Here is a 13,398-nt window from a genome sequence, read left to right as displayed (position 1 = left end):
TTAAAAAAATAGTTCAAAAAGGAATACATTCTCCTCTTACAATGCATGAGGAACAAAAGAAGCATATAATTATATACAGCCTCATAATCTCTAAATACTTTTTTGTATTTTGGAGCCAGACTATCACTGACTCAATTTAATAACTGCACTATTCTGAAAATAAGCGATTTGCTAAACGTTACGCTGCATGCTACATAATCCCTTTCTGCCTCATAGATATTGTCAAAGCACAGAGAGAAACTTTCCTGAGGAGAATTTGGAACACTGAGTTTTCAGAGAACTGTCTGTACAAAACATATACTGTACTTTCTTAAAAGGCCAAATCCTTTGTCTGCAGGCCCTGACCTAGTAGAACAGATGTAGCTCCACTGTAGAAAGAGGAGTACGATTTGGGGATTCCATGCAGGCTCCACACACCAGTTGTGCACCATGGAGCTCTACAGGGGTGGGAGGTGGGATCTTTCTCCATTGCGAAGGGAGTTTGTGGGGAGAAGGGCTAGTGGATCCATAAAGCTGCTAGGCATTCTTCTCCACAAAAGTGGGAGTGCACTGCGCACAGTGTAACTGCCATCCTGAGGCTACAGCAGTGCCATAGTGCCTAGGGTTGCAGAATTGCTTCCCCTCAGTGCACCATGGCAATCCCAGCACACAGCCACAGGCCCTCATGAAGTCAGATTTTGCAGGCGACTTTCATTGTAGGTGCAGATTCACTCTAATTGGAATTGCCATCTGCCCATTGCAAAGCCCTGAAACAACCCTGAATTCTGTTCAGTGTCACCGTATCCAAATACTGTTGTACATTAGGCACAGGCAAATCACATGATAAAATGATAAATCTAAATGTGGTCTGTTGCTTAATAATATTGAGGAGATCGTTTGGCTCCTGTATGGATTAGTCTGTGATCTTTCATCCCTTTGGCTTTGATTTTAAATAGAGTTGATCAGACTGAATGGTTAGACTAGATGATTGCTAATTACACTGATGTATAAGGTCCACAATCAGGGCTCTGGCTTAGAGCAGATGCTGCTTTAAAGGAACTAGGCTAAGGCAAAACGGTGGCTAATGTACTCTATACTCTCAGAAGTGCACGTCCTCAAGCGAGTGTTGAAAAGCACTTGCAGAATCACGTAGAAAGTAGAGTGTGATTCATCAGTAGACCACAAGCCTTCAAGTAACATTATGCTTTCCTCAATGAAAAATAATATTTAAGTCTGTGCTTTCCTCAGCAATGAAAACGATATTTCCACCTATCTACCTTGGGATTTTATACTGGTACCTATTTATAGTGTCTGAGCACCTTCCATTTAAAATCATTAACAATAATTTGCTGGCTGGGATTGGTGGGTTTTGGTATAAATGTATTACAAAGGATATTTTAATGTTTTTTCCAGCAGGCTCTGAAATGAATTTGATATTGAGGCCAGGACTTTCAAAATGGGGTGCTAAAGGTGGCCACCTAATTCTGTATATAGGCACCTGAATGATAGAACTGATTTTTTTTTAAGTGTTGGGATCCAGCTAGCTCCTACTGAAAATTTTGGTCTGATTTTCTGATAGAACAAATCCCTTATTATGTCTATCAGGCTTACGCAAATCAATAAAATCCAGATATCTAAACTAAATTTCCATTAAACAGTCAAAGTAGGAGAACTGGAACTGGAACTCTGAGAAGCTGCCTCGAAAGGAAGGTTGAGGTTTATATTCTTCTTAGTTTACCATTGGTAGTCTGTTCCCTACTAGAATTCTTAGCATGATTAGCAGTCCAGGATCTTCAGTCCTGGGATTTTGGTTCAACCCCATCATCGACCATGGTAGTGGTGGGCCAAGTGAGTACCGTGCATGTATGGATTTAATATACAGTAACTCATTATGTAGTAGTGTTAATATATTTATTGCTACAGTTCTAAAGGTTGGGAAATCTATGGCTGACTGGTTAATGTGAGTTTGTCTAATTTGTAGGATAACTTTTGTTATCTGAAGTCCACCCTCATCCACCTGTACTACTGGCTGGGAAGAACCTCAAGAAGAGAAACTCCTTTTGTAGCAAAAGTTTCCTTATTAATGCATTGTTAACTGTATAAAGAATATTTATTATAATATTGTTGCTGTCTTCAACAGATTAAGTGGTAGCAAATCCTATTCCTATTGTTTCTTGCAAGCATCTTGATATTATTGCATCATATTAACTCTGGTATTGCCCAGGCTATTTTAACAGCATATGAAAAAAATCAGATTTGAGGTAAACAAAGCTATCAAATATACTGTCACGTGGAAACCTGTAACAGTAAATAATGATTAAGCAGTCGGGTAAGCCAATCTGACCTCCCTTGCTATAGAACTGAGACTGAATGTCCATTGCACATGTGCATTCTTGCATTCATTCTTACATTGATTCATTCATACAGTCATTCGGATACCAGAACCCTCTCATTCTCTGAAACACCTCCTGCTGACTGCATTACTGCTTATTCAGATTGGGCCTTAGCCACTGTCATGCTTCATTTTGGAGATATAATGAGGCATTAATGCTTATCTTTGATGTGTGAACTGTGTCAAAATATCCTGCTTTTATGAATGCTGGACCCATCAGAATTCACCATAAAATTTAAACAAAATGGCCATTGTTTGAAAAATTGACATAGTCCCATTGGCAGGGCTTTTCAGCAAGCAAGCAGAAAACAAGCGTGTATAGTATTTGCTGCATTTTGCTCCCTTTAATTGCTTAACTAGTTCCTTCCCTTGCCTCTCGTTTGCATTCTCAGACTCATGCCCAACTTCCATCCTCTCTTTTGTTGTCTAAGTCCTCCCATTACTTCACTTAACAATGCTGCAGCTAGTGCTTTGATTATGCACAATACAACCCCTCACTTTCAGCATGTCATAGACAGACGCTGACTGGAGACCTACATATAGTTTCTGTTTTGTATGTTTGGTTTAAGGAAGATGGAGAAGAATTTGTCCAGTTATTTTATCCTATAAAGAATCTCATACCACACTCGTCACTGTAGTATGTGAGCACCTTCTCATGCTAACACACTTTTTTGAGGAGCCTTTGGTGGAAGAAGTTTTGTTCTTAAGGCTTGTTTACCCATGGAGTAGTTCCTGATTAACTCCATGTATGGACATTCTTATTCCAGCATAAGAGTACCGTGTTCCTGTTTAGCAAACACTTAAATTCCACGTGTTGACAATCCCTAAAATTCCTTATTAGCCACCAGATTCCTTTTAAAGTTAGTTAATAAATGGGGCCTTTCAGAAATTAGCACTCACTACATATTATTTACACTAATACTCCGACACACCACTCTAGCAATGAGAAGGGTTTTGAAAGTGGGTATAAATGTAATTTGCTCCCATGTTAAGACCCTTTATGTTGTTAGAGAGACGTAAAAGGGTCTTAGTGTAAAACTGAACAGGGCCAAATTCCAAACCCTCCTACACCAAATAACGAACATTGCCTTCAGGTAGCACTACCTTCTTTTTAAGGTTGCAGAATAGTTTCCATTCTATTGCACTGTTTTCATATGCTTCTGTCTTCCAGAACTTTTGCCATTTGAACTGAAATGATATATATCTTTATGGTGATTTTTTTGTACAATTTAAGCAGAACCTCTTTAACCTACTTTTTGGTGAATAGAATATTTTAAAAAGCAACAAAAATCTTCCCATTGTCAATAAATTCTAGCCACATGGGAAGAGAAGGGATTTAAAAATACTTTGTGGAACTAATAAGATATATGTACTGAACATCACCTCAATCACATTCTTGTGTGCTTAGATACTTTCTCCCAGATCTCTATTGTATTTTGGCTACTTAGATTGTAAATTCTACAAGACCTCTCTTCTCACATGCTTGTAAAGTACCTAGCACAATTTTAGCTGCTATATAAATTATCCGTGGGCACTAGCTAGGGGTTATGGAATAGTGGTAGATAGCTGAGGCTTAGGACAGGAGAGTCTTGATCATGACCCATAGGCCTGTTCCTTCCATTGTATTTCAACAGAACAAAGTACGTGTACAGTGTGAGAGTTTGCTCTCCAAACCACCCTTTAATACAAAAGATGGTTAATCAATGAAGTAGTTCAATTAAAACCAGGCACTGTTACCTGGGGTTATCTGAACCCAAAGCTATGCTAACTAATCTCTGTTTTCCAGATGGGGGACAAAGCACCCTCATCCGATAAATGATTGGTACATATAAGAATGCTTCCACTGGAAAAAAAAAAAAAAACCCTTGTTTTGACTGAGTACAAAATACACATCAAAAATAGCAGTAGTCTAGAGAGCACCGCAGAGATAGCTACCCAAAGTCTGAGGTGCTGTCAAGTGGCGGCAGCAGGTCTCCAGTGGCCAGCCGTCGTCCTTGCCACTGGGGACATTGATGTCAGTCAGTTTGCTCATAGAAAATCCAAACTTCTCCAAAATGCACACTCTTAACTAATCTTTTTTAAGTAGCTCAAAACAAAGCATAACTCAAAGTAACTTCTAATAGACTAACAATTTCCCTAGCAACAGCAAAAAAATCCCTCATAATTTCTACTTATCAGCAAAGAAACTTTCAGCTAAAAATTTACAAATATAGGCACCTAGACCAAGGTCAGCTATTCTTGTTATAACTGCAGCTGTGCAGATGTTTTTGTTCTGTCTGCCAAGGCTAAATTCTTCTTGACTATGTGGTGTTCCTGTTTCCAGCTTATGATTGCTGGGTATACAAGGTGGCTGCGGTAATATCTAGGCAGAGGTGAAAGTAAGCTGGTATAGTCCGGGACAGCGTACCGGCAAGAGCCAGCATGCCAGACCGGACCGGCTTCCCCAGGCTGGCGCTTTAAAGGGCCTGGGGCTCCCCGCAGCGGCTGGAGCCCCTGGCCGTTTAAATCGCCACCGGAGCCCTGCCACCACTACCCCAGGGGCTCTGGCAGGGCGCTCGGGCAGTGCTTTACCCCTGGGGTAGTGGTGGCAGGGCTCCAGTGGCGCTTTAAAGGGCCTGGAGCTCCAGCCGCTGCAGGGAGCCCCAGGCCCTTTAAAGCACCACCCGAACCCCGCAGCGGCCGGAGCCCTGGGGCCCTTTAAATCACAGGGCTCACAGCAGGGCTCCAGTGGTGATTTAAAGGGCCAGGGGCTCTGCTGCGGTAGTGGCGGCCGGCATCCGGGGCCCTTTAAACTGCCCCTGAGCCTGGGGCTCCCAGCTGCCTCTGCAGTTGGTAGCTCTGGGGGTGATTTAAAGGCCTCGGGGCTCCCAGCCACAGCCGGAGCCCTGGGGCCTTTAAATCTTGATTTAAAGGGCCCGGGTATTTAAAGGCCCCACCTCTTCTGGTCAAGGCCATGACCCCTTGCTCAGGACTCTGGAGTACCGGTAAGTTCTTTAAGTTACTTTCGCCCCTGTATCCGTGTTATGTTAAGTCCAGTTCTCTTGTAACCGGACCATTAGCGTGGTATTATAAATAGAACACTGTTTGACTCTAGGCATAATATATGTAATTTAGTAGCTCAGATTCACGCTTTTTAAAATAATTGCTGATTATTTTACTTCTCTGTATTAAGCTTACTCCCCATATTTTGATTTAGTGGAAACATAAGAACAGCCATACTAGGTCAGACCAAAGGTCCATCTAGCCCAGTGCTTTTCAAACTTTTTTTCTGGTAACCCAGTTAAAAAAAATTGTTGATGCCCACAACCCAACAGAGCAGGGGATGTTTGAGCCCCTCCCATACCCCAGGGATGGGGCAGAGGTTTGGGGTGCAGGGGTGAGGGCTGTGGGGTGGGGCTGGAAGTGAGGGGTTCAGGGTTTTGGAGGAGGCTCTGGGCTGGGGCAGGGGGTTGGGTGCAGGAGGGGGTCAGGGCTCTGGGCTTGGGGTGTAGGCTCTGGGGTGGGGCCGGGGATGAGGGGTTTGGGGTGCAGGAACGGGTTCTGGGTTTGGGGGGGCTCAGGGCTGGGGCAAGGGATTGGGGCACGAGGTTGGGGTGCAGGCTTACCTCAGGCGGCTCCCAGTCAGTGGTGCAGTGGGGGTGCTAAGGCAGGCTTCCTGCCTTTCCTGGCACCACAGACTGCACTGTGCCCCAGAAGCGGCCAGTGCCAGCAGGCACAGTCCCCCCTGCTCCCATTGGCTGGGAAGTGGGGAGCTGGTGCTAGGGGTGGGGGCAGCACGCAGATCCCCCGTGGACCCCCAACTAGGAGCCGGACCTGCTGCTGGCTGCTTCCAGGGTGAAGCACGATGTTGGAACAGGTAGGGACTAGCCTGCCTTAGCCGGGCAGCACCGCTGATGAGACTTTTAGCGACCCAGTCGGTGCTGTTGACCAGAGCGGCCGTGACCCAGTGCTTTGCGTTCCGCTCTGGTCTAGCCCAGTATCCTGTATTCCAACAGTGGCCAATGCCAGGTGTCCCAGAGGGAATGAACAGAACAGATAAACATCAAGTGATCCATCCCCTGTTGCCCATTCCCAGCTTCTGGCAAACAGAGGCTAGGGACACCATCTCTGCCCATCCTGGCTAATAGCAACTGATGGACCTATCCTCCATTAATTTATCTAGGTCTTTTTTGCACCTTGTTATAGTCTTGGCCTTCACAACATCCTCTGGCAAAGAGTTCTACAGTTTGACTGTGCATTGTGTGAAGAAATACTTCCAATATATCTTTTTTGAGAAGGGGCAATCACATCTGCATGCAGAATTCAATATGTAGGTGTACCATGGATTTATATAGAGGCAATATGATATTTTCTGTCTTATTATCTATCCCTTTCTTAATGATGCCCAACATTCTGTTTGCTTTTTTGACTGCCGCTGCACATCGAGTGGGTGTTTCCAGAGAACTATCCACAATAACTCCACGATCTCTTTCTTGAGTGGTAACAGCTAATTTAGCCCATATCATTTATTTGTATATTTGGGATTATGCTTTCCAATGTGCATTACTTTGCATTTATCAATATTGAATTTCATCTGCTATTTTGTCGCCCAGTCACTCAGTTTTGAGAGTTCCTTTTGTAGCTCTTTGCAGTCTGCCTAGAACTATCTTGAGTAGTTTTGTATCTGCAAATTTTGCCACTTCACTGTTTACCCCTTTTTCCAGATCATCTATGAATATGTTGAATAGGACTGGTCCCAGTACAGACTCCTGAGGGACACCAGTATTTACCTCTCTCGATTCTGAAAACTGACCATTTATTCCTAAACTTTGTTTCCTATCTTTTAACCAGTTACCAGTCCATGAGAGGACCCTCTCTCTTATCCCATGACTGCTTACTTTGCTTGAGAGCCTTTGGTGAGGGACCTTGTTAAAGGCTTTCTGAAAATCTAAGTACACTATATCCACAGGATCCCCCTTGTCCACATGCTTGTTGACCTCCTCAAAGAATTGCAGTAGATTGGTGAGGCATTATTTCCCTTTACAGAAACCATGTTGACTCTTCCTCAACAAGTTATGTTAATCTATGTGTCTAACAATTTTGGTCTTTATTATAGTTTCAACCAGTTTGCCTGGTACTGACGTCTGATTTACTGGCCTGTAATTGCCGGGATCACCTCTGCAGCCCTTTTAAAAAATTGGCGTCACATTACCTCCAGTCATTTGGTACAGAAGCTAATTTAAATGTTAGGTTACATACTACAGTTAGTAGTTCTGCAATTTCACATTTCGCATCCTCTACCATGAAGACTGATGCAAAGAATCATGTAGTTTCTCCACAATGGCCTTATCGTCCTTGAATGCTCCTTCAGCATCTCGATCGTCCAGTGGCCCCACTGTTTGTTTAGCAGGCTTCCTGCTTCTGATGTACTTAAAAACATTTTTGCTATTACTTTTTGAGTCTTTGGCTAGCTGTTCTTCAAATTCTTTTTTAGTCTTCCTAATTATATTTTTACACTTCATTTGCCAGAGATTATGCTCCTTTCTATTTCCCTCACTAGGATTTAACTTCTGCATTTTAAAGGATGCCTTTTTTGCCTCTCCCTGCTTCTCTTACTTCGTTGTTTAGCCACTGTGGCTCTTTTTTGGTTCTTTGTTTTTTAATTTGGGGTATACATTTAAGTTGAGCCTCTATTATGGTGTGTTTAAAAAGTTTCCATGAATCTTGCAGGGATTTTACCTTTGGTGCTGTACTTTTTAATTTCTGTTTAACTAACCTCCTCATTTTTGTGTCGTTCCCCTTTCTGAAATTAAATGCTACAGTGTTGGGCCGCTGTGGTGTTTTCCCCACCACAGGGATGTTAAATTTAATTATATTATGGTCACTATTGCCAAGGGGTCCAGCTATATTCACCTCTTGGAGTGATCATGTGCTCCACTTAGGACTAAATCAAGAATTGCCTCTCCTCTGGTGGGTTCCAGGACTAGCTGGTCCAAGAGTCAGTCATTTAAGGTGTCAAGAAACTTTATCTCTGCATCCCATCCTGAGGTGACATGTGCCCAGTCCATATGGGGATAGTTGAAATCCCCCATTATTATTGAGTTTTTTATTTTTATAGCCTCTCTAATCTCCCTGAGCATTTCACAGTCACTATCACCATCCTGGTCAGGTGGTCAGTAATATATCCCTACTGTGATATTCTTATTATATGAGCATGGAATTATTATCCATAAAGATTCTATGGTACAGTTTGGTTCATTTAAGATTTTTTTACTTCATTTGATTCTATGCTTACTTTCACATATAGTGCCACTCCCTCACCAGCACGACTTGTTCTGCCCTTCTGATATATTTTGTACCCTAGTATGACTGTGTCCCACTGATTATCCTTCTTCCACCAAGTTTCTGTAATGCCTATTATATCAATATCCTCATTTAATACAAGGCACTCTAGTTTACCCATCTTATTATTTAGACTTCTAGCATTGGCATATAAGCACTTAAAAATGTGTCCCTTTTTAGCTGTCTGCCATTACATGACGTAACTGAATGAGACTTTTTTCATTGGACTGTTTCTCATCAGATCCTACCCGTATTTTATCATCTTCCATCCTCGCCTTACTAGGACACAGGGAATATCCATTTATAGATACTCCCCCTAAGGGATGTCTCTGTCTGAACCACGTGCTCCTCCGCACCTGTTGATTTTCCCCAGAGAATTGATTGTATGGTAACTGCAGATATCGTTTACAGCTTGGAAAGAAACAGATCAGAAAAAATGACTTACTGAGTTTCTAATTTGGGGGTAGGGATGTGGCAGCCCAGCATAACATTACAATGGTCAAATTTAAACGGGCAATCCCCACCCTCAGCCCAACCACTGCCACTATTCCTTTGATCGGAGGCCTTTTCCAACGGTCCGAGGAAATCCATTTTTTTCCAGCTTTCACTTACACTGCGCAGACTGATACATTGGCTTTGTTTTCAGGATCTAATAGATATTCTGTCAGCGTTCCGACAAAAAAAACAACAGCAGCACAATTTCGCTAAAGCTAATGCCTTCTGGACCACCTGTACAATCAACTTCTTAGCCTCAAAAACATTGCTTCATGTCATCTGTAGGTCACAGCTGAAAGAATAAGCTTCCAGAAGTGAGTTTATACTGCAGATTAGCTCCGGGAGTTGCAACAGGTTGATTTTAATGTTGTTGTTCGTTGTTTATGTAGCTAGATCACACACACAGAGTACCAACTTGTCACCACAATTAATAGTGATGACCAAGATTTTCAAAAGTGTCAAGTGATTCTGAGTACCTCCATTTTTGGCAGTGTTGTTTGAAACACCCTAAAGGAACCTGATTTTCAGAGGACATGTGCTCACCACTTTCTGAAAATCAGACCTCTTAATGGTTTCCCAGGCTGGGCACCCAAATTCACTTGTTGTGTCTAAAAATCGCCTTCAATAGCTGATAGATCAGGTTCTATATTAGCAAAGGCAGTGTGCTGTCATAATGGAATGGACTATATTTGTTTTTCTCACAGAGTGAAATGGATGAGAACCAGATACAAATGGCTGGTGATGATGTGGATTTACCAGAAGACCTTCAGAAAATGGTGGCAGAAGATCAAGTAGAAGAAGAAGACAAGGAGTCTATCCTTGGACAGTTACAGAACATTCAGAATATGGATATAGACACTATTAAAGAAAAAGCTCAAGCCACTTTCACTGAAATAAAGCAAGCAGCTGAACAGAAATGTTGTGTCATGTAAAAGAGAAACCAGGGCTTGAGTTTTTTGCAAACCATATGAATTTAATACTGTATCATGGGAGTTGCTGCACAAGCAAAATTGATGGAATGCCATATAGTTCCAAAGCAGTATGTGTACATATGAGAGAGCGAGAGAGAGACTTCTAAACCTCCAGATTTAAATCAATGTAGGAGATGTACCTGCTTAAATCACACTAACCTAGAGCTGGTCAGCATTTTTCAAACAAAATTTTTTTTTCCATGAAAAAATGGCATTTTCAAAAACAACATTTTTCATGAAAAATTGTCAAATTATTTTTTGCAAAGAGTGCTGCCTTTTCTCCAGAATTTTTTATTGAAAAGATCAAAAAGCGTATCAGAATGGTTTTCAATTTTTTAACCAGAAATTGGGTCTTTGGTAAATGAAAAATGTCCATAATCACTGTGATATTTTTTTCAGAAAAAATAAATCATGAAAAAAATGTTAAAAATGAAAATTGGGTCTGTTTCAAACACTTCAGAACAAAAATAATGTTGAAATTTTGACATATTTTGCAAAACTAGACTTCCCTTTTTTGACCAGCTCTATGCTAAGCATAAAAAAAAAAATCCTGAAATGTATAACACTGCATCCTAAGACAAATGCTTTATGGATTTAGAACTTGCAGTAGATGCTGCACAATCGCACGGCTCTGAGTGAATATAGTGATTTTTGTGGTGAGTCAAAGATAGGTGGCTAGCACTAGAGCCAGGAATAATGAATAATGCAAACTTCCTCCAATTACTTTAACTGCTCCTCAGTCCTGAACTACAACACAAACTTACTCTTACAGTAGTGGGTCTCTCCTGGACTGCCATTTGTGCCAAATGATGTGGGTTTCTGATGTTGATAAATATCCAGCATAGGCTAAACTGAGAGAACCAAATTTATTTTATTTAATACTTATTCTACAGGTGAAAGATGCTGTAGAAATGCAAAGTATTATCATTGTTATTAGATCCCAGATCTCCAGAAGTGACAGGTGAGTATTTTTAAATTCATGGTGTCACCTTGTACTCCTGCAGTTATCTTTGTTGTGCGTCTTATACTATATACACATGTGGTGTGTTAGCAGTGAATCTGATTGAAGTCTGGGATTTGCGCAACTTGAATAGAAGCTTTGTTTCTTTTTCAGCTGTTGATTTTTTTTTTCTCTCCACTATTTCTCATGCTTTTCTGTAACTCTAAATTACAATTATTAGCCACTGTAGAATATATTTTACTTCTCATGAAATGTGCTATTTATAAATCTCAGAACAAAGAACCAGGGAGATCAGGAAAGAAGAACCAGTGCACTTGTTAGACACAAATATTTATCTTATCTGCAGTTTTAAAGGTATTTAGAGTGGGCTAAATCCTAAATTCCTTACTCAAGACAAGAGTCTGATCAGCTACACCAGTGTCAATTCTAAATAATTCCACTGACTTTCTTCTCATTTACACTGCTGTGACAGCAGAATCTGGCCTTTAGGTTTTAGTCTTGACTCAAGTGAAACTTTCAATGTCAACCAGAGACTTGCCTGAGTAAAGCCGAAGTAAACACCAAGAGCCTGATTTCTCCTTTCACTTACCCTGATATAAAGTGGGAGTGACCGTAGCATAAATGGGAAGAATTAGGTCCTGAATAAGGACTTTGGGATTCGGTCCTGTAATCAGGTGAACACTAAGATAGGATCATTTGATTGGTTTAGCCCTTTTCATCCCAAAAGTTCTCAAAGCACAAAGGTATGCAATGACCAGCTTCCCGCTGAGACAAGCTTGGCACAGCCTCTACTGGCAGACATGAGGCATTTTTTTTTCTGAGAGCCTATAATAAGAGACATTAAATTAGGGACTATGAGATAACTTGTCGATAGCTAGTAAAAGAGCGTAGTCTTGTGGTTAAGGCAGTGAACTGGGACTCAAGATCAGATTCAGTCCCTGGTTCTGTCACAGACTTCCTGTGTGCCCTTCAGCAAATTATGTACTCTTTCTCTGCTGGAGTTCTCCACCTGTAACACAGAGGTAATAACACTTCTCTGTTGTAAGAATACACTAATTAATGCTCAATACTGCGGTGACGTGGGCTGTGTAATTCCTTGGACAGATAGACCAGGATGAAACTGACTAATATTCTACAATATGTGTACCTGGATTAATGCTCTTTGAGAGGTTTATATGTCTGTCTCTCTCTCTCTCTCCCTCTCCTCCCCCTTAGTTTACATTGAACAAATGCATTAAAATATGGTCGCTTTTTCATTGTGAACACACAGGCCAAACCTGGTCTCACTTATCTTCCATGAAACGGCCAAAGGCAGCTTTAAAGTGGACTTTAGATATGAGATCCATGAAGAGTTCAACACCACTGCCCCCAGTCCTCCAGTTTTTAATTACTTCTTCCCAACAGCTTCCACCTTTAATATTGGACTAATGGATTTATTTGAGTTAAAACTGGCCTCTGGGGGATCAGCACCCTGAACTCCCTAGGGGAGGGAGTGCCTTGTATCTTTCAGGATCTACAAAAGTGGTTCTCAAACTTTTGTACTGGTGACCCCTTTCACATAGTAAGCGTCTGAGTGAGACCCCCCATTCCTAAATTAAAAACACTTTTTTATATATTTAACACCATTATAAATGCTGGCTGCAAAGCGGGATTTGGGGTGGAGGCTGACAGCTCATGACCCCCCATGTAATCACCTCACGATCCCCTGGGGGGTCCCGAGCCCCAGTTTGAGAACCCCTGATCTACAACGTGGTCAGTGAAGGAGCTTTGTTGAGAATTTCCAAAGGAATTCCTGTTTGATGGTCTTCAGAAAGGAGGTGTGGTTGCTTTGAAATGGGACCTTCAGAGGGTGGGTATAATGTGGAAGTAGCTGGGCATTCTCAGAGCCCAACGGTAGATACAGAGAAACACCTGCCTCTCTATTATTGAACATTTAAAGGGATTCTGTCAACTTAAACCAGGTCTGCTACACACATTCCTTTTCCTATGTTACTAATCATACCCTAGGTACTAAATGTGAAAGACCCTTTAAAATCTAGTGTACCAGTCTTTGCTGATGCTCTCTCTTTACCTGTTGCATATCCCTTGGCTTGGCACTGAATATCAAAAGAAGCCAGTTTCACTTTCAGGATTTGGTGCTGCAATGATTGGATTGCAATGTTTTTATTGATTTAAACACAATGGTTTTTACTGGAATTTAAAAGCATTGAAGAGACATTTATATTTATCCTAAGCATTAGTTTTATTAAGTTTTGCTTTCACAAAATGTATATTTTGCT

The 13,398-nt window shown here is 41.5% G+C and overlaps 1 protein-coding gene across 1 annotated transcript in view; it reads left to right on the top strand.

Annotated features, from left to right (window-relative positions):
* CPLX4 (complexin 4) overlaps window positions 1-10,119 on the top strand; it is a 32,449-nt gene extending 22,330 nt beyond the window's left edge. Inside the window, exon 3 of the mRNA XM_073343653.1 lies at window positions 9,892-10,119. Within this exon, the coding sequence (XP_073199754.1) occupies window positions 9,892-10,119 (228 nt within the window). The remainder of the gene's footprint in view (window positions 1-9,891) is intronic.
* The last annotated feature ends 3,279 nt before the right edge of the window (window positions 10,120-13,398 follow it).

This window comes from Lepidochelys kempii, chromosome 5, assembly GCF_965140285.1.
Source record: "Lepidochelys kempii isolate rLepKem1 chromosome 5, rLepKem1.hap1, whole genome shotgun sequence".
In the NCBI taxonomy this organism is placed as follows: domain Eukaryota; kingdom Metazoa; phylum Chordata; order Testudines; family Cheloniidae; genus Lepidochelys; species Lepidochelys kempii.
This window is presented reverse-complemented; position numbering and strand designations above follow the sequence as displayed.